Source organism: Pararge aegeria, chromosome 9 (assembly GCF_905163445.1).
Source record: "Pararge aegeria chromosome 9, ilParAegt1.1, whole genome shotgun sequence".
Taxonomy (NCBI): Eukaryota; Metazoa; Arthropoda; class Insecta; order Lepidoptera; family Nymphalidae; genus Pararge; species Pararge aegeria.
In genome coordinates this window covers 14,136,947-14,159,652 of record NC_053188.1, presented here as the reverse complement: position 1 = coordinate 14,159,652, position 22,706 = coordinate 14,136,947, and the positions used below count along the sequence as shown (strand labels likewise).

At 33.9% G+C, this 22,706-nt stretch overlaps 1 protein-coding gene across 12 annotated transcripts in view; it reads right to left on the bottom strand.

The window, feature by feature from the left end:
* The window catches only part of LOC120626133, a 130,732-nt gene that overhangs the window by 39,195 nt on the left and 68,831 nt on the right, over positions 1–22,706 (bottom strand). For all 12 annotated transcript variants that reach the window (XM_039893418.1, XM_039893425.1, XM_039893423.1 and 9 more), the window contains 9 exons: positions 19,719–19,883; positions 18,846–19,138; positions 18,213–18,364; positions 17,552–17,769; positions 16,676–17,015; positions 15,961–16,118; positions 14,872–14,985; positions 13,796–13,934; positions 11,484–11,690 (listed from right to left, as the gene is read on the bottom strand). In XM_039893418.1, coding sequence (XP_039749352.1) covers positions 11,484–11,690; positions 13,796–13,934; positions 14,872–14,985; positions 15,961–16,118; positions 16,676–17,015; positions 17,552–17,769; positions 18,213–18,364; positions 18,846–19,138; positions 19,719–19,883 — 1,786 coding nt within the window. The remainder of the gene's footprint in view (positions 1–11,483; positions 11,691–13,795; positions 13,935–14,871; positions 14,986–15,960; positions 16,119–16,675; positions 17,016–17,551; positions 17,770–18,212; positions 18,365–18,845; positions 19,139–19,718; positions 19,884–22,706) is intronic.

Genomic DNA, 22,706 nt, shown 5'->3' with positions numbered 1-22,706 from the left:
AAAGAAAGTCTTGATATGATACTTCATTCATACGAGAATCATTAAAATTGAGAATCGAAAGAGCTAGGTCATGCGGTTGAAGTTTTTTTTTTCTAGTTAAGAAGGTAGGTAAGTACTTTATTAAGTGTTGATATATCAAATATATGTAATTAATTGTAATTATAAGTGTAATATATTTTAATTTTTTTTTAACATTAGATAAATTAGAAATATACCAACCGGGCATACCAGGATTTTAATGTGGACCAGAGTAAGAATTTAAATTTTAATTGCTCCATGAGGCGTTTCTAAGAGATTTATTGTCTAGGTTAGCAATTCTTTTACATTATCATAGTAAGTAAAATTACTTCTCTCTTTGTTAACGTGGAAAAGAGTAAGTAGCATAACTGATCACCGTGGCTCACAAGTGTCAAGATATGTTTACTGTTTATAAATTTATAAATGTCGTGTTATTTAATTTGGTACTTAATGTCGGTCTTTTATTTTTCTTATTTCAAGTTTCAACAATTTTACAAGTAGTTTTTCCGTAATTTAAACTTTAAAGAGCATCTTGAAGAAGGATTTGGAAATCTTTTTTAGGTCACTTAAATTTTCGTTTGGAAATGAAATATTTTTTTCCGTTCGCTGTAGCATATACTTAGATACAATTTTCAGTATCTGCGTACGATAGATATAAGAAATGGTTCATCTCATTACCTTGAAGATAAGTAAACATTCCAATGTAAATTGTCATCATCTTGTTTACATCACATTTTTAATACCTAAAATTACTAAATTGTATGCAGTCCAATATAGGAAATTGCACGAAACCTCGATGCGAAACTTATTGTCCGTTGATTTCTCTGTTTGAAGCCTTGACCTCCAAATACCTTCACGATGCCCTCAAATTCTGACGCTAGTTCTTCGCACCAAAATGTTGACTAAAGATTGTGTGTCAATAAGTTCAAATTAAACGTACCTAAGCATTTATAGAAAAACCTAGTAGGTATTCTAGAGTGTAACGACAAAAATGAGTAAGAAAATATTTTAAAATTTTATGTGGCTGTTTTATTGTCAATTTAAGGACATCCGGAGTTTTACTATTATCGTCAAACGTTTTTTATTTTTATTTTTTTAATGACAGTTTTATATAATGTTAGTGTAGCTCGGACTAGGCTCGTAAAGACTTTCTCCCTTTAAATAACTTTACAAAATGATTGTCCGACAAGTAGCTAGGTACCTACCAACTAGTGTAAATTAATATTTTTGACGCTTTTGTTTTTGTAATTATAATCCATATTTATGGACCTCAGCGCGATGCAGTGTCGATTAGACTACAGTAAGACAGACTACAGACTACATAAGAGTACATAGCATTAACACAGTAAGGGCCTGACATAAGAGAAGTGTAATAGTGTGACACAGAATACCATTTCTGTAGCACTAGTTTGGGTTCTATTGAGAGCCCTATTTCTAGTCTAATCGTCAATTGATCTTGACGTCCCTAATATAAGGATTAAACGAGGAAGAAAGTAAACGAGTGTCAATAATATTAATTAATAGTAAATATATCTGTATGTACTTGTCGGACAATCATTTTGTAAAAAGTATTTAAAGAGGAAACTCTGTCTGAATGTAAAACAAATAAAAATTATAATCGTATAGTATAATAATCGAGTTTTTTAATTCCATGCACAGATTCTGCAACGTGAATTGAATAATATAATCATTTTAGTACCTTTTTATGAGCCACTAGTTGCAGGCAAAATCATTTTTAATATTATGAAGCAAAACAAAAGTAAGACACAGTACCTACGAACGAGTATATCTATGGGGTCTTCACTTATATCAAAAATTGACAATCATAACTTTTCGATCTTTAACGTAAACACAGCTTATTTTTCGGTTGCCACTGCGTATTTTTCTGTAAAAACTTTGAATAATTTTTTCCCTAAAAGTTCCTAAAGTGATCCCAAAAAAAGTGGTGATACTAAACTTATTTATTATCATAATACACCGTCGGCATGGCACCCTTGTATAACTAGCCCTAAGTTAGTATTATAAAATGTGGAAAAATTTGTTTGTATTCTTGCCGTTCTGACCCTTGAAAAAAAAATCATGACATGATATATAAATAAAACTCGTGCATTCATAAAAAAAACAAAACCACTGAGTTTCTTGGTATTAACTGTATATCTTATCACACACAATGACTAACTTTATTTCAGATTCAGTTATCTTGATATGGAAAGTTGAGTGTCATTTGAGAACTAAAGATTCAGACTGCGGTTTACAAGACAAAGGTCTAGATCAACTATAGCTCAACCTACCGAGCGTTGTAGAAATTTCTGTTCTGTCATTCAAGTAAAAGGAATATGGGAGACCATGACTGCTATAAATAGGACGAGCGATAGGCACTTGAACTACGTTATCAATTGGTAACGATAAAAACCACCGCACTCTTAATTTTGAGTAGTCGACAGAGTGTTGCCGAAACTTCTGTTCTGTTGCTCAAGCAATAAACTTTGGTAGCAACAGTTGCTAAAACAATCGATCGCACATGCGATTAGTTATATTACCTTGAGCGATAGTCTTGCTTAGCTTGATAATCGCATATACCTAAGCTACGTTATCAATCAATCAATTTCAATATTTTTAATTTTTAGTAGCTTAGGAGGCTATCCATGCTACAAAGCTCAACCGACTGAGCGGTGCATAAGCTATTTCTTGTCTCTCTGGCAACAGGGCAATTAGGATCAAATTTGGTCAATTAACATAAATAAATGAATATTTTTAGCTTAGGCATATATAATAAATATGGTTTATACGGTTTTAACAGAAGAAACGAATCACTCACATAGGAACTTGGGTCTCTTATCTATGAATAAAGATAAATTGTCGTTGTTGAAAACGTTTACACGTTTGAATGAAAAACATCAGTGGCCATTTAATCTTGTAAGGGTAAATACTACTTACGAGGTAAAATTCAAGTCCTGCTAAGCTTAAATATCACAAATCTTTTTTAAACTAACGATAGAGCAAAAGCTACAAGGAAAAAACTTATGTAAAAAAATAACAAAAAATAAATTTTTATAGCGAAGCTATTCAATATTGCCATGGTAACACTTTCGACAACAGCGGGAGCACTGTGTACTTAGCGTAAAAGCCACAGTTGAAAGCTTGAAAGCACATACCGAAGTGAGTAATGTAAAAGAGGGAAGAACATTTTATAATGAATTTTGATCAGGCTTGTTACTAAGCAACATGTATCTGTTAGAAGGCACTTATTAATCTACGTTAATTTTCTGATAGAAAAACTATTAAGTATGACATTTCTGTGATAGCCATTGAAATTCATAAAACCCATTATTTTAGAATTTAAAAGTTTTACTATAAAAGTTTTATAACTAAGGTTTATGAAAATATTATGATGTTACGATTTAAAAACTGAACTAAATACTAAATATTGTATGAATTTTGCATGATACTATGATATGGAATGAAAAAGCTATTTTCGAATTGGAATATTATAAAAAAGGTAAATAATTTTAATCAAACTTGGTTAGAATTTGAGAAGGAATTTTGAAACTCCCTTAATCGATGCATTCAGAAGCTCACCAGCTATTGACATGAGAGCCACATGTTGTTGCACAAAAACAATCAGAAATCAGTTCTAATTATGTTGTACTGAAATCTCTAGACTAAATGGACAGATTCAAAAATAGTGCTGTTTTTCTCCACATAGAAAATTGTGGGCCCTTGTTTAAATAATTGTTCGGTATAATAAGGCAATTCATTGTAATGTAGCCGTAAGTATTTTTGCTCACGTCTGTCATCATAGATATAAATTGGGAAAGCAATGGCAGAAAAAGAGATCAGAAGTTTTAATAGATTAGATTAGATTATACATTTTCTGTGAGCACATTAGTGAGTAGGTAGGAACGTCAATACAAATATTCTGGTCGAAACCTCGTTTAAAGTAAGTGAGGATGTGGCACGAAGTAAGATTGTTAATTTTGAAATAAATAAAGCTTTATAAAGATGTGACCTATATTAAAAAAAAACATTTCATAAAAAACACATCGCTGACTTACCTAAAATCAGTCAGGCGATTGTGCTGTATTTAACAAAAAAATGGCAAAACTACCTAACAGCAAATGATACATGAAAAATAATTCAATCCAAATTTCTTGGATAACACGTCTCATCTACTGAATGGAATTAACTTAAATATAACTTATGAAAGGATACTATGGAAAAGATTTGTTGACAATTGTGTGCTTAGAAAAAAGAGGCGTAAATAAATCGTGAACACAAGGAATTTTTCAATGCTACATCTGTTCCTACCAAAGGGCAGCTGTTTGAATCGCTTCTACAGGAAGCAATTAAGTGCTCGGGATCTCCCTCTAACTATCATTCAAGTGAGAGTAAATTAAAAACATAAATAGAAATGATTCCTCTTATCCTAGTATCTTTACGCTGTTGGATGTAGACGTTTATTTTAATCTTGAGTAACAAATTTATTTCATCTATATTGACAACATTTTTATTCTGGATTAATTATAGATCAAATGTTTAAGAGTGGCCATCACAAAGAATTCAAATGAGCAATGTCGAGGGGGTTTACATTTAGGGATCACTTGCTATACCGATAGACAAAACATACCAACGATCAAATTTATCAATCAATCTGAAAACCCTATTGATTTTTTGTCTATCTATAATAATAATAAAACTGCCTGTCTAACATTTATTAAAGGGAAGAGATATGTTATCAAAGCGATATTAATTTCAACCACTAATTATGCTGCATATAGGTCCTGTACATAGGTGTCAATGAACTCAATTAAATATAATAGGTCGTCATAATATTATAGTTGCAGCAGAAATTCAGCCGGCAAATCAAAGATAATACAATTAAACATATCGACAAACGTGATTTGCCTAATCGAATTAGTGGTTGCACTATGACACTTTACCGGTACCGGTGCACTCAAGAAGACAATAACATTATGCTCACAGAAATAAATCTTAATCCAGTTACACTAATAGCTTTTCGATCGTATTTCGGCGTTCAATGACCGGCGTATCGAGGAATACTTCGTAGCTTGAAACACGTGGTTTTTTTAAACATTAAACTCCGTGGTTATAGCGTACGACCGCGCGCGCGACGCATCAAAGACTGGCACGCGGGCGCAGGCGGTCGAGTCGAGATGAACCGAAGCAAAAGCCGTCTACAGATGTTCTGTTGCCCACAAGTCCGCTGCGTAAACATTCCAACAAGGGTGTAACCAGAATTCTCTCAAGCGTGGATGAAGACAATACAGATTTATAGGATGTGCCTTCCTGCGCTGCGCCTAGTTTTGGTTAATGGCATGATTTAAAAGAAGTGTCTCATTTAGTCCCTTATTTCTGCTTCTTACTTTTGCATAGTTATTTTTTTTAACAAAATGCTAGATAATATATTGACAAGAATATTTTGCATTGGCTAAATCCTTGTATTTATCCGTCGAGTCGACTATTCCAGCCATCTTAATATTGCGGCTTTGTGTTCAAAAAGTTTATTGACTGACTTAATTTGAAGTTTAAAACATGAAGCGTTAAGTTCGGTCCATCAAGGTGAACTGTGCATCAGCCATGGTTAAAATTTGGAAAAACTCCGACCCGAGTTGGAGATGGAAGTTGTTCAGTCTGTAGAAGTACGAGCCGGCTGCCTCGCTTCATCTGATTACCATGGTGCAAGGACCTTTCGACACCAGAGTTCACCGTAAAATTTACCTTGAAAATCAGGCTGAGAGACGTGAAATGTCTCTTGCGAAACCGAAACTTATTTCTAAACCGCCATTCCTAATATTTAATTCATTTTCTCGATGTTAAAATAGTTCGATTATGATTGTTCTAGTTTTTATTTATTTGAAGTTACGTAATTTGACTTCTTCAAATCTAGATTGGAGAAATAATAATCTAACTTAAATACAATAAGATTATAATGAAACATGACTGCTCATAAATATTTATTAAGAAATCTTTAGATGTTGACATAATATAAATTTTGGTCAGTATTCCTCTTTAAGAAGTTTTTTGCATACAATTAATTTGTTCCAATTTTTATTAGGTAGTCACATGATAAAACAAGTATTACATTATGTACACGCCATTGTATTAAAAAAAAAGTATTTCGCATAAAACTGTTACAAGCAAATCAAGTACTACGTATGCATGTAACTACCTAAATATTTCAAAGCACTGAATTCACATACTTGATTCGCATAGTTCGTCCTCAAGACGCTGGGGAACAAATAAATAAATCCTATTGTTGTGTAATTACTATTGTTGCCGATTACGATGGAGGTCAGACGAATACCCACAGTTTAAGGATTGTGAGCTACAGGCTGCAACGTTTATGTATCTTTGTTCTGTATTTATAGCCATAAACAAAGCATCAATTTGCCATGAGACATCATGGTTTGAAACCATGAAATTATCGTTATCAAAAAAATCTGTTCAATATTTTGGGTACATATGAGTGTTTGAATCGCACGCGACCTCGTCCACGTGAATTTCGTTTTTAAAAATTCCGCAGGAACCCTTTATTTCCCCGGGATAAAATGTCGTCACCTGCTTGCAAGCTAAATGCGTGCCAAATTACATCCAGATCAGTTCAACGGTTGAACCGAGCATAGGTAACAAATAAACACGAATCTTTTCACCAACCACATCTAATAGGTTGTGTTTAGGTTATAAGGAGTTAGTAACCCACACTTTGGAGGCAAAAAGTTGAGATTCATTACATTCATGTAAAGTTCTGGGCATGAATTAACTCCTTCCATCCTACGACCATCCAAAGAAGGTCAAGGTGAAAGATATCCCAGCCGCAATTCTGAGAAGAGTCCAAAAACCCTGAACTCTCATTATAAATCCTTAGATATGGTAACCCTACGAACAAGCGTTTGCACATCAACTAGTTTTCGTATAGGTCATGGTTAAGAAGGATCCCTAAATAGTTGGTAAAAAAAGTCTCAAAATTAACATAATATTAATGTTAATAATCATCGTGGGATTTCATCACGACTTTTCAACAATTCTGATCGTTATCATAAGCAAGAGCGCAAACTAAAGAAAAACACGCAAATATACATGCTTAACAATCACGCATAACTGAAACAAACGCGTTTCCAACTGCGTAAACATTGGTTATAAATTCCAGTTCAAATTTAACAGCTTTGTTTGCTATGGAATGGCCTTTAATGCAAAAAATGCGTTGGCGAATAGGCAGACATTCTTGTATCCAGTAAATATGGCTTTGAAAGCAGTAGACCTTGGCAATAAGCTAAATTTATATAAACCATCTTTCTCTAGTATAAAACATAAAATGAGAGGGTTTTTTGAATAAAATTACAGTGATTTTAGGACATGATTGTTCAGGAACAAAGAAAAAATGTGTTCCTAATAAGTAAGATAACGTTAACCATATTGTGTAGTTTGAAAGATTTATAGCACACCAACCCACTTTTAATCCATTTCTCCGATGAGAAAGGAGGTCTACGCCCAGCTGTGGGTCCTTAACACGATTTTGTCTATACACATGTATAGAAAAGATAAGAATTTATTATCTTCTACAGAAACATAGGTAATATGTATGATAGCACCGTTTAACCTCCGGAATATACCCTTCTTTGCTCTTCCGGATCTACTTGATAAATATGAAGCAGGCATCTAGTTCACAGTCGTAGATCTAAAACTAAATAAATTGTAGGTAGATAAATATGTTGGGTATCTTATTTGAAACGGAATGCGACTAAAAGCTGGTTCTTCTAAACTGTGATTTAAATCTTATAGCAGGCTAGGAATAGCGGCAAAAAACCGACCGACTAATCTTTATATCACAAGATTATGGTATAGACGTGGGTTGTTGCAAAATACCTCTTGTATCCTATTATTTTTTATATTTATGTTGTTCGTTGGCTCCAATTTCTGTTAAAGGTGAAGATATCTGACCTTCCAATGTTTAATTAATCCAAATACTTAACTTCTTTTATGAGAAATCTATTGTAGTTTAGTGCTAAGGCTTCGGTTTCGGCGGAACTGAGAGGCTTTCGAGGGAACCGAGTTCGATTCCCGGCACGCAACTTTACCTATCAGGGTTATGTGCGTTTTTTAAATTTTAATTTATATCACACAAATAATTTTTAATAATCCCATCAGCACTTGACCAGCTTGGTGGACTAAGGCCGTCTCATTCTTAGAGGAGACCCAACTCCAACTCCAGTTTTTATAAATATAAGATACGTTTGCGTTGACATCTGTAATGCTGCGTGGAAACCCAAATGGTTGTTATTTGTTGTCTAGAAAACGGTTATTCATTCTTGTCGGAACCGTGGATAAAAAAGTTTTGAGGGCTTGGTCATCAAGTAATAACATCTCACTATCACTCTCTATCTATTTATATATAAATCGATATGTATGTATATATATTTATAGGTATTTAATTAAATTTTACGTATAATTAGTTTGAAAAGTGTATTTAATTTATTTTATCACTCATATCAACCTGTTGCACTATCCCGTTTTCGCTTACTTCATTATTCGATAAAGGGTTGTCTGGAGGAGACAGCGACGCTTAAAGCAATCAGACCGCCTATGCGCATTTTATATATATAATATATATATATATATATATATATATATGTTTTGTTTTTGTTATTTCTTGTTTTCTGTTTTAATTTGTGCAATAAAAAGACTTTATCTATATATCCATCATTGTTTATTTTTATTTGCAAAACTTTACTCCTACAAACCCATTATACACAAACAAGAATTCCGATACTAATTATGAACAGTATTTGTGTTTAAGAATTATTTTCCCAAGGAATTTGTAAACAATAATTGGAAAGATAAAAGTGATGATTGTTTGACAATGCTTGGCGATATCCGTAGAATCGCCTTTGTCCGTCGCTATCTTTTGTTTGATAATTTCAATAAACAAACATAACTATGTATTTACATTGATTTGTTATTTCACTGGCAATGTTTTAAATAAAATTCAATTATTATTAAAGTACTCACTGACTTTGAAACGGAAGGAACGGTTTGAAAATCGTGATCAGAATTTAAGTAAGATCAGATTCGTAATGGTTGTTATAGCTGTTTACGTTCGGGTTCGGAATTTGATTTCTTGGAGAAAATGAATAAAAAAGTATACTTTACAGCGGTATGAAATATACTTTACAGCCTTCCAAGTCTCATACCTACCAAAGGCAGGTACATAATTTTTTTATAAAAACAGGTCGAGCCGTTTCATTGGCCACATACACCGTGACACAAAGATTTTTATATACACAAAGACACTTTAGCAATTATAATATATATGTTAGGGAAGAAAAAACCACAGCCAGTATTTATGCTATATATTAGTACATAAATTTTTAGATCCTATCTTGTTTTCTACTGGGCACATACAAGCATTATATATTTTTAAAATAGCATAACTTTACTTGCATGGAAAAGAGAACGCCGTACCACTGATATTTTCAGTCGGTTTTAAAGCAAGCACCTTTTATTTCACTATAACTGCATAGGTAATTAGGTACGTTCTAAATAAGCTTTAGTTAGTAATTAGAGAACACTAAATTACACTTAATTTGAATTGTTATTGGCTACTATAAATTATTCCTATACGTCACGTCACTTAAAAAGAGAACCCATGGCCTTAGATACTAAAATATCATCACACTTGCTCGTAACGACTACCATATGACATCGATATAAGGCTGTATGTGTTTTATTTAACATTACTGCACTTGTGTTTTATTTACGAAATCCAGATTAAGTTTGTATCTCACTGCAAGTTACGTGAATGAAGATTTTAATTTAACCGGGCAGCAGTATTTTGCTGCTATAATATGTACGCATTTTCTTTAATTTGATCAAAATATTCACAATTCATAATGAATTTCGTTGCATAAAGAGTTTTACTCCGACGGAAACAGTAGTTGAAGCACGAATCGTGAGTGAAAAATCTGTTGCCACCAATCTCGGTCTACGAAACTTTCATATAGTAGAAAAACGGCGAAAATGGTTAGTAATTTTCTGAGAACATATTTAAAACTGTAGCTTGGTTTTATTCCTCACAAACGTTATGATATCGTCGTATAAAGCGCGTATAGTACATTTCTCATTAAACTCTTGGCTTCCGTATCGGGCTCGCTTACATCTCACGCGCCTTATACCTACCACCTCGACGGTAAAAGGCCATGTACCGGACTTGTTGCATAATATACTATATTCAATGATGCATATTACTAACGTAACTTTAGGTATATTATACTTATAAGTTTATTATGTCACTAGTCCTTATTTATGTTGTATTTGTGAAAATGGTATTTTAATTGGTCCTTATGAAGAGCTCCAGCTAATGTGAATTTTATTCCAATTACACAGTCAGAACAAATAGATTTTTTTCAGGCTACATTCAAAATAATATTTTTAAATTGATATTTTTCATATTTTTTTATGTAAGGACTTATTAATTATCCAATGCGGAGTTTAACCAGCATCGCTTTTTTACGTGGCACGACTTTTACTTACCATAAATATACGCCGAGCTCAGTTATTTGTCCTATATTTGGAAAGCAGGTAACATTTATTATTCATCCTTGGTTTTGTTTTTTTTTTCCAAATAAAAAAGTTGTTTAAATTTTATGACGCTTCGTAACTCGTGAAATGTATTTTAGAACTTAAATTATCATCTTTTTGTGGATAAAAATTAAAATTGGTATCTGCATTATAACCGCCTACCGATACCAAAAATTTAAAACTCAGATTTCCTGAAACTATGAAATACGTAGGTATTTCATAGTTTCTAGTCAGTCGAAAGTTTTTACTACCAGAAAGAATAAGAAGTGCCGTGATAAATAAATGCCACGTTACGTGAAATTAAAGTGAATTTACTGAAATAAATATTTAAATTAACTTGTCAATCCTCTTTTATTTTTATTATAGGGTTTAGTATCTTTTGTATTTTTTAAATTTATCTGTTCAGTTTTAAGTTCATTGAAGAACGTCTATATTTCATGATGCATGCAGAGTTAGCCTGTAATTGGGGTAAACAATTTATAATTCATATTATTATTATATGTTTATAATAAATTTAAGGCATTGTATATAACGTTGGCTTCCTATTAAATAAATAAGTAAATTGTCACGGTTCATATAAAATCATATAGAAGGAAACTTATAATAAATGCCTCGAATTCACATTTACAAGGGCTTGTGTGTGCGTATGAACGTGTGTTACACTCATTGTTTTTGCATTTGGAAAGTGCTGTGAGTAGAAGTGTGACAAAACAATGCTTAACTATTCCGACGTTTTGTCACGTTTCTTTGTAAGGCTTGCGAAATGCGATACTGGAGAAAAGGGCAGAGAAAAACCAACTGCAATAAGTGCCCACAATGAGCTCTGGTGGAAGTGATTAATTGAATAGAAATATCTCGAATAAACTCACCCTAATTTGCTAAGACTCGTCGTGCTCTCAGTGAGAGAGTCTGAGGCGATCTTCCCTTGCGCCATCGCAGCCAGCTGCCTGTCCAGCAAGTTGTTCTTCTCCAACAGTTGGCTCCACTGCCGGATAGCTGTCTTCGAGCTGGATAATTCCTGGTGGAACTGCCTTTCGTCCAGCGAGTTGAGACCACTGCGGAACGAGCTGTCGAGCCTGTGTGGAGTTGAGAAGTTATATAGACATCACTAACTGTTGTCTGGTTTTCTTCCGCGTTTATTACGGTTCTATACAAATCCCGTGGGAACAGTTTTATTACTGGAATATAAAGTAGCCCAAGTTACTCTCCGTCCTTGCAAATAACTCTATGCCAAAACTCAAGTCGATAGGTTGCTTACTTAGGACGAGAAAGAAGGGCAAACAAACACAATTTCGTATTCATAATATTAGTTGGCATTAAATACCCAATACCGTATTTATTTACATATTTACATTAAATATTAGATAGAAGGAGGCTTTATTTTGCGGAAGTCCATAAAATACAATGAGCATTGGATTTAATTTGCTATATTCCGCGAAAACCATTCATATCTGCACGGTGCAATTTATAATTTCTTCAATCTAAATGCACTATACCACACAGATCTTATAAAGATTCGTCTAGAAACGGACATAAATAAGTGATATCAGCATATCGTTTTGGAAAAGTGCGGAAAACCTTTGTGGGCTGAGTAGGTAGGTATATGCTTTTATAACATGATACCAAAGGTACTTAAGTAAGGTACATAAGTTTTGCTATTAAGAGTTAAGGCCGCCTTTTGTATTCTACTTCTTTCTTTATGTTTCTATTTTTATTATATTTTGTTAATGTTGTGGTATACAAATAAAGAGTTTAATAAATAAATAAAAAAATAAGTATAAAGAATGTATAAAACTACATTTAATACATCGAAGCTACTATTCTATAATTTTTAAAATAAACGAATTTTTTAATAAATGCTTTAATCTCACACAAGATAGAACAATGATGCTGAGTTTCTTGCCGGCTTCTTGTTGGTAAATTCGGCCTTCCGAACCGGTGGTAGTTATAGCAGTAGGTAAATTACATCGTGCATTTTTCCTGGTTTATTAAGCCAAGTGTTCCTTTTATACATCATTTCTTAAAACAGACACAAAGCTACTCAGCTTTGATCGCTTCACTATCATCATATCATATTATATCATAAAATACTTATATAGAATACTAACCTTAACTTTTAAAGTAGTAGGTTTTTTGAGGTTTTATTTAGTATCTCTAATTTTTATGGGACTATTGTTCGAAGAATCTCTCGCAGGTTTAACTTTCTTTTTTATCACGCTTTCAGGGGGCTTCTCGGGGCTCAAACCTATCGTAATTTTTGCTCGTTGGTAAAAGATAACATGCATTTGACAGGCATATACCTATAGAAAGCCCCTTAACACTTTTATAACTTACATCATGTTCAATTATACAAAGTAGTGCAGATCTCAATTCGCTTTACGAGAAAATACCTTATATACATAATAGGTATTTATATAACTGAGAACGAACGGTGAAATACTATCGTTGCTTTTTATTTAGGCATGGCATGAGTTTATAACCTGCCTTACTCAAGATTATAGAAGTTTTAAAGCATGAATCTACTATTTTTCCCGCATTATGCAAACAATGGTTAGGTACATTGTTATTAAAAAGCGATAAGCATCTAAAATGAAATCCAGCAATTTTCGTCAGCTTTTCGTTGGAAGACGTTACTACATTTTTGTAGCCATTATTTTATATAATCTGTTGTGAAAGTTTATATTACCATGAAACAGATGATAATAGGATAAATAATAACTCTTCTTTTAGGATCGCATAGTTATTTGAATAAAATTATTGTACATAGGTATGATAAATTTATTTGGTAACATTCATGGTCATAGAAATTAGAATGGAAGTTGAACTGGAAATAATTCTTATTCTGATGTCAAACGACATTAAGTAATCTTAGCCCTTAGTATTTTGTTATTTTTTTTAATCTTCTATTCACAAATTAACATCATTGGCTTCCGTTTCGCTTCTACTTCAGTAGAGTAGATAAAACCAATGATGGTTTAGGTAAAGTATACTTGTCTAGAAGATGTATTTTTACTCTTTCCTTGTAGGGGATTAAGTGGCCGGCTGTGGATGAAAGCGTTTCGTGTGAGTTGATTGAATGCCTCCGAAACCCTAGAGGAGAAAAATGCCCACCGCTCGGTGTTTTTCTTTTCTGTGGTAGGACGAGTACAACAAGGTTTTATTAAAAAGTAAGAACAGGTACCTCTCGATGTAATCGTCGACGCTTTGTAGGCTGGAGATGGATTGTGCCAAGTCGTTGTCCATCATGAGATCATCTGAAGCGAGGCTTGAGAGAGTATCTAGGGATGGTGTTCTTTCAGTTGCCGGGTTGCGACCTGTGCCTGTTGATTACATTTTATTACTAACTAGCTTTAGCTGTTGCCCGCGACTTCCGGTATTTCACAAATCCCGCAATCCGAAATCAAACATGTAGTAGGTACATTATTTTTATATATTTACATTAATAATTTTCGAGGCGCACGCCAGTAAAGCTCGTAGTTAATAGTAGTTAGTATCGTAGTATTCATCTGTATACAATGAAAATGATTTTTTCAGACATATTTCACAATCGTCGTGAATGAATTTTACACTTAAACCTTCCTCATTAATCACTTTGTCCACTAGTAAAAACCGTATGTAAATCTGTTCGGTGGTTCTCGAGTTTTTCGCGCCCTGACAGAAAGAAAGAGGCGTAGAAGGACTTTGTTTTATAATATATACTTATAACGATTTGCATCGATGTAAAAGCTAACTTTTCTGAGCACCACAAAAACGTCTTGTTTGATAAACAAACTCGAAATATAAAATTTTCGATCATCACACTATTTTTTTCATTTTCAAGGTACTGTAGTTCACTAGACTGGACAAGTGCGGATAGGAAGACTTCACACACACCTTTAAGACAATTATGGAGAAGACTCTCAGGTGTGCAGGTTTCCTCACGATGTTTTCCTTTACCGTTTAAGCAAGTGATATATAAATTATTAAAACGCACAGCGCTCCTAAACTGTATATTACTTAGTACAGTATTATGGCATGAGATGTATCTTAAAAGCATTTATTCCATGTAAAAAGGTAGCCATTGTGTATGGAGAATTCACAAAAATGCAGGTTTCCTTACGATATAAGCAAGTGATATTTATTTGCTTAAATTATAAGTGCATATAACTTCTTAAAGTTAGTTAGTAAGATGGATGCCGAGGATCGAGCTCGGTCTCCCCAAAAGCGATGCTGTTATTGCTTCTGTTAAATTTATTTAAAATTGTAAAAAGAACTCACATTTTCGACTCCGTTGAGTTTGTGGACTTGACAAGACGTGGTCTCTCGATTTTCTGAGATTTTTAGTTGGGTCCGAATCTGCCCTTTTGACTGATGGACTTCCGTGGTTGTTTTCTACACAAAGAATAAAAAAATGCGAAACAAATTATAATCGCCTTTTAAAATATGGTACTACTAACGTAAACTAACATAAGATAATACAGTGATAATTGTAGTATTACAAAACCTCTATATCTTAGGCAAAAATTGCAACTGAACAGACAAATTCAAAGTATTAGATGGTTATAAATGAAATTCTCTAGAACGAGTTGGATATAAAAGTATTTTAAAGTTGGGTAAAATTTGCTTCTTTCTATACCTCGAACTTAAAAGTCGCAATTTTATCTATAGTAAGTAATATTGTGTACTTATAAATTGATTTCCAGGGTTTTATTTGTATATTGCCAAATTGTCGTGTCCCGAAAACTGGTCCAACCTAACAGGTAAGTCTAACAATTCCAAGGGGCAATAGTTAACTTAGTAATTGAGTTTGTAGTTAAGTTAGTTAGTTAGTAATAATACCATATCCATAAGTAAACAGTTAGATGGCGTATATATTTTGTAAATATTATTGTAAGTAGTAGATTATTTCCAGGATTTGTTATTAATAATAATAACGTTTATTTCAAATAAAATTCCATTGTACAAGCCAGTTATCTTATTAACTAATTTTTTAATTAAAATTGGTCAAACATATCTTCTAATTAAGGTAAGTACCTTCTTGAGCGCTTGGTGTATGAGTGTGTACCAACCCAGTGCTCCATAAAAGGATTTTCCTATTAATTGCTTATTATTTTCAAAATACTGTCGAAATTTCCGTGCAGACATTTATCTCATGATTGCGTAAAAGTCATTAACGTAAATTCTCTTCTCTATTAGAAGAAGCCATTATTGTACAATTGTTATATTAGCCATTATTGTTATTGAATGAATGAATGAATACACTTTTATTGTACACCACATAAACATAACAAATTATAAGTAAAAATTTAACAAAAAGTATACAATTTGGCGGCCTTATCGCTACATAGCGAAATTGAATTTACTTACTTCTAAATAGCAATGCAGGTTGATCGGCAATTTCATCGTCGAAGAAGTCTCTTCCATCGGAGAGGGATAATGATCCGGATGCATGAGTGGGAGTACCAGGTGAAGGTGGAGTTACGTCCTTACTGCCACCACTTTCGCCGCTTCCTGAGCCGTCACTACTAAAATGACATAAGTAATGTTAGAAATTATAGGATATATGTTAAGAATTCATAATTATTCGAGTGGTTCACATGCTTAACTATGAAACCTGAGTTGGGCCAGAACTTGTTAGATATTGGGTTTATCTGATAAAATTTTCTCAGGAGGTACCTGGTTACTTTTTATAACCATTTCAGATAACTCAACATACGGCGCATTGCGTAGAGTTCCTACGTGGTTATGATAAGGTAAATGTACAGTTCCATGACAAGCTCTCTCGTTTTAATCAATGTTTTTTCGCCAGTGTTTTATTTTTTAAGGGTTAATCGTTGTTCTTCTTTAAGATACTACACTTCTACAATATGATCACTTTCCATTTTAATCATAGTATGTTAAAGTCAAAGTCAAATATTTATTTATTCAAATTGGCACATAGATGGCACTTTTGATCCGTTGGTACCTAATAACTACCTGTAACTAGCTAAGCAACTCTCATACAACTAGTCATTCTGGTTTGGACCAAAATGGAAGGAATATTTATTAAAATGGTTTTAATATAATAATTTCTACAACGTACCTTCCTTCCTTCACTGGTTGTAGAATTTCACCATCAACTCTATCATCCTCGTCTTCCATTATTGGTTCTGGAGTTCTAGTCTTTGTGTTAGCAGTTTGATATGCACTTGAAATTGAAGGTGGTTCTCTCTCAACATGCAAATCGTTATTTGAGTCACTCGTGCTTGTAGATGATATCAGGCTATCGGCTGGGGAAGTCTCGTCATCAAGTAGACTTTGTGTTGATGTTTCAAGAGCAGATATATCAAATTTGGATTCTTCGAGTGTGAGCGTCAAGTTGTGTTCTGCGCTCTGGTTTGTGCATGTACTAGTCGTACTGTAGTTCGAACTTGTCATTGAACCTGAATAAAAAAAAAATTGTCACATTGTTTCACATCATAAGACATTGCTGTTTATTTTTGTTCCAGGTATACTAATAGCTGGTATTCATTTGACTGATTAAGTATATATATAAATATAACGGATAGGATATCCAGCGCCTTGCTGAGGAAACTCATGCAAAAGTCGCTATTCGTTTTAGTTATATACTGACGTAATTTGTTATAATTTTTATTAGTGTTTTTACCTACACTTGGAGGAATTATCAATTTTATAAATTTAAAATGCATATAAAAATTTTCAGAACCGACAGGATTTGAACCTGCGACTCTCGGGCAATCGCGGCCTGAGCGCTTTCACCAATTAAGCTACGGCTCTCCTACTGTCGATGCCGAAATTAGTATATGCCTTTCACATCAGTCTTATAGCGTCTGTAGCGTCATCTAGTAGTAGCTAATTTGCTTTTTAATGCTAATAAAGTAATTACTATTTGTCGTTTGATAAATAAAAAATAAAATTAACACCGTTAATAGGATAAAAGAAGACGAGCAAGACTTACCCATCATAGTGCCTCGAAGGGAATCATGTTGGCTCAAAGTAAGCGATTTCATCAGTAATGGATGTGGCACGGGCGGTTCATCCGCTATAACTATAGTTTTTGTTGGAACTTCTACCTCAACCCTCTTAACTTCTATTTCGGGTTCTTTTATTTCTAGTTTAGATTTGTCGTCCTCGCAACTGGACACGCTGAGCGCAATTGATACGTCGTCTTGAGACCTTTAGTGTAATGAAAACAGTGAATTTAATTAATTTTTTTTGCTTAAGTGTGAGAGAAAGTCGATGTCTATGGTAATTTTATGGTAATCATGGACTTCAGTGGGTTCTGCTTTCAGTGTCATAAATCTATGCCATATTTTATCTCAGCTGATACAATTTAGATATTGGTACAACTTCAACTTCTACTAATTGTCTTATAGCTACTCATTGCAACTCGTAATTATAGTTTTTGACGATATGAAATTGTTTAAAAATTCATATTCGTCGACGTCGTTTAAAAGTTATATTTTCAATATTGTTATTATTTTATTAAACTATATTTTCATATGTTTGCTACACAAAATATTTTTCCATCTGCCATTTTTTTTGGCTATAATGATCAATATTTTCTCTATGGTGTGGAGACCTAAATATTTTATTTTTCTTATAATTTAGAAATATACCTTGTAGCCATAGCTTCACCAGCAGCGTTGGTTTGCCATGCGCTACTGTTACCAAAATGGCTGGCTTCGCTTTTACAAGACGGACTGGATTCCTTACTAGAGTCTACGGTGGCAGGCGATGCCACTCCACTTGAGGACATTATAAATGATTTCTGAAAACAATAAATGAATTTCTGAATCACTTTTATTGTACATCACGAAATAAAACTGAAAATGAGAATACATAAAGCAAGTTAGATAGATCATAGATGCTGCAATTTTGCGGCCTCTTTGCTACAAAAGACTACATAGCAATGAGATCTCTTCCATGCAACCAAAGAATTAATATTTTTAACTAATTCCCGCGGCTTCGACCGCGTTTAAATATAGATCATTTCACTTTGTACTTTTCGCTTTGTACGCTATTTACCAATCCTCTAGGATAGTTAAATAGCTTCTCGAAAATATCCTTGTTTTCTGGATTAAAGGTAAGTGTTATAAGTTAAGTTAGGTATAATATGCAAACAAACATGAAGATCGGTCGTCAAACCGTAACTTAATATTAGCTAGAATTAAGAACTAATGAAGCTAAAAAGCTTATATTAATATTATTTTGATGAATAACTTGTTGTTGAAAGTATGCGTATAATTTACCTGTTTATTAAGTACTTCTGGTTGTGCTCTGTCCAATAATAACTTCTCTTCATCTTTGTACTCAAAATTAGTTTGAATTCTACTGGGCCTACTTCTATTTCTATAGCGTTCTAAGGTAGACATGGGTGAGTTTTGACTTTGGCTGGGTTCTGGTATGGGCATGGGTTTAGGAGCGATGGGAGACGGTGGCATGTACGTGGGGATTGGTTCACTCTCCGGGGACGATTCGTCGTTGAATGAACTTGGTAATTTCGGTAGAGGTATGACCGCATGGCCTGTCACAACAGCTTCATCTGAAACAAATGACAGTATTTTAAACCGATTAAGAAGAAATAAAGACGGTCTCTCTTCTTCCTTTAATGACGTCTGTAGATCGATTTATCTGTGATTCTTAGTCATATTTGCGTAATTGTTTTTTTATCAGATGAAGCACTTTGATTAATGAATTAAAGTACCTAATTTAAATTTCATTACGTGACCTTGGTTTAGTATTATGTAGGCTGTTAAGTTTTATAAAATGTAAGTGTACTTAGTTTTGATTCATTTAACTAAATTCTTATTGTGGGCTTCTTACAATTAATTGTTTCCATAATTTTCTCTACTTTTTTTTATTAGACAACTTTTACAATTTTTTCAGCACTAACAGCTACGGCGCATGATCTAAATTTACAGACCTATTCTTTTCGTTATGCACAACGTAGAAAAGTATAACACATTTATGAACCTGTACTTAAACTATGTTTTAAATTGGCAGCTTTATGAATACTGACAACAGAATTGGCCTCATTGGCGAAGTAAATTGTGCCGCTTGGGATTAAGCCAGTAACCAAAAGAAGATGATTAAAAAGGTAACTCCTTAAAACAAGCGCTTACCCATTATATCCAAGTCAGCAACTTGCAGCTCTCGTAGGTGGAAGTTGTGAGACCCACGCATCACCATCTCAAGGTTGCGAGGCCGGTGCCGCGAGCGCGGTGATAGGTCTCCGCCCTCGCCACCCGTCCACACCCCGGAGTCCGATGACACTGCTGAACTGGCTCCTGAAACGTACATTGGAAGGTTAATTGTTGAATACTTACAAGGAAGGTTTATAAATTGCGTTACTTTGCGGAAGCTAAGGGAGACCTCGAAGTCTACACTCCGCAGAGGCCGATCCGACTGTTGTCGGCCGCTTCTTTTAAAGAGAATATTGTCGGTAGCTTGAAGCCGCGCGTGCTTCCAGGAGACATTTCCGCAACATGTTGTTTCAGTTTAGTAGTAGTACAGCTTTTTGTGACCTTTTAGAGCTCGTCCGGGAAAGAATTACGCTATGCTTATTTCTACTTTGCTGTGTTTTGGGTTGGCGATGCACAACCTACACGATTACAGATTGATGGACAAAGGAATGCATTTTGTAGGGCATGCTCCTTGCATGCTATGCGAAGTGTTGGTCTGCTTAGAGGCAGTGGTTTTCCACTTAACATCGCCAGGGTGTCCATATGTTTGGTCCGTGAATTATTAGCTACTATAAACAATATATGTAAGCGGTGATAGCCTAGCCTCATAACTTTTTTTAAGTTATGTGCGTTCTGAGCAATTAAAATATTACTTGCTTCAACGGTAAAGGAAAACATCATGCATGCCTGAGATAATCTGATCAAAGGTGTGTGGAGTCTGCGAATCCACAATTGGCTAGCGTTATGGACTACGGCCTTAACCCTTTTCATTGCGGGAGGAGACCCGTACCCTGTAGTGGGCCGGTAATGGGTTGATATGATGATGATAACATATTGAAACGTGGTGCGATTTGCGATGTGACTCTGAAGTGTGATCGCTCAGTTGCTATGCGAGAGACTAAGTATTTTCAACTTGTTAAAAAGATGCACCGACAAACACACTGAAAACAAAGCCTATATTCGCACAAATAGGCTGCGCATACGCATGGCGCTTTCAGTGTGCAATCTCTTTTACATTTGGAACAATTATTATTCGCAACGAAAGCGGTTCAAAATAACGTAATAGTGTTAAACTATTGGTTGCCCTAAAAAATATCGCTATGATGCGATAACTGTGATAATGGTGTTGCATTTCTTGTGGTAGTACTCTGTAGGTACTTTTGGTGAACAAAAAAAAAGGAATTAAGTCATAAGTAAAAAAAAAATGATGTATCGAGAGACGGTCTATTTTACTGGCCTCGTCTTAAATTATATTTTTCATCAAATATTTATCATTTTCATTATCATTTTTGGGTTTTGAACAAAACTCGTAATGCTATGTTTTTTTTAATTGGTTAACAATTGCAATTTTTTATGTGCTAATATTTCGATACATTTATCTCGTATTTTTAGGAGCTTTATCAAGAGTTAACACGTTTTGTACTTGTTGACTAGACTAAGTAGTTAGTACCTACTGAAGTAACTACTTACAAACTTATCTTTAAAAAAATCTTCGCTTACTTTTTCAATTTTATCTAAGACACTCATTGAATTTTATCAAAAGGATATGAAACAACTATTTGATTTTGTTTGTTCTTAAAAATATTAAACTGAATTTACTTACTGAAGTTAAATTTAATAACTGGCACGATTCGGATTGCGTTAAAAGGAAGTTAGCTCCGCCAGTATGCCCAATGCCATTGGCGTAATTAATCATAAATCTAAACAATAATAAAATTGTAGAGTTTGTATTTTTACGTTTAATATCTACCATTTAAATTAAATTATTTAAACAGGTTGCTTTACCCTAATTACCGAGTAACGAGCGTGCGATGCGACAGTAGAATGAAAGTTTGGGATTTTCATGAGGCCTGGTCCGGTTACTACTGCCGGTTATGGATTTTTGTTTTTATTTAAGTTTTATATCATTTACCATATGCACCTACTTACGTTTGTTTTATTTGTGACTTTAATTTTTAGGGTTCCATACCAAAAATTAAAAATAAAAAACCGTCATGACTTATGTTGTGAATTATATTAAGCTAAAGCTTAACATAATTCACAGACATACTCAAAACAAATACAATTACACCATTCGTTGCCACTTTCATCATATTCTTGGGCTTATTTCACCACACTTTCCAAAATGGTTTCTAACCGAAAGTTCTCGATAGTTTCTAAAACTGCTTATGTCTTAAATTGCTTAGCAACAATTGTAATTAAAAAGTTGGTATACTACACAATGCAACATCATTTCCTATCAACCTTGTTTAAATACGATTTAGAGGTTTTTGTTTGAAGCAAACATAAAAATAGTAACTTTATCTGTTTTTTTGTTGTGATAATAGAAGAACCAAGCAGATGAACCACGTTATAGTGTGTAGAAAACCGTCTAATATAAACAGAGTAACAATTCGCAGGGCATGCAAAGACCACATCGTACTATGTGCCGCCCTGTGTCCATTAACCTGAGGCGAAGCTGTTAAGCCTTCTGTAATTAAACCGGAAACCACGCCCTTCATCCTTCAGACACTATTAATAAAAAAAAATCTGCTAAACATACAACTAATGTTTTGGGTAGAAGCAGGCGTTACTTTGCAGATATCCATGATATATTATGTTAAAACAATGAATATTAGTTAACAATTATTCATTGTAAAGTAAACATCTCCTAAGAATGCTCCGGTTTCGGAGCGAAACGTGCGTAGAGGGTACATTGCCCAAGATCTGTTTGGTGTGGAGTATAAGGATCGAAGAAATTATAAACTACACCATACAGAATCTCGTGATTTTCGCGGACTATAGCAAATTAAGCTTAACTTTCATAATAACTAATGTTTATTTCAAAGCTGCGGAACCCTCAGTGCGTAGCGTATTGTTTTTTTACATATTCTGAACTCATAACTTTTACGGAACATCTAAATTAAATTCGGTATTAGGTAGCTGTTT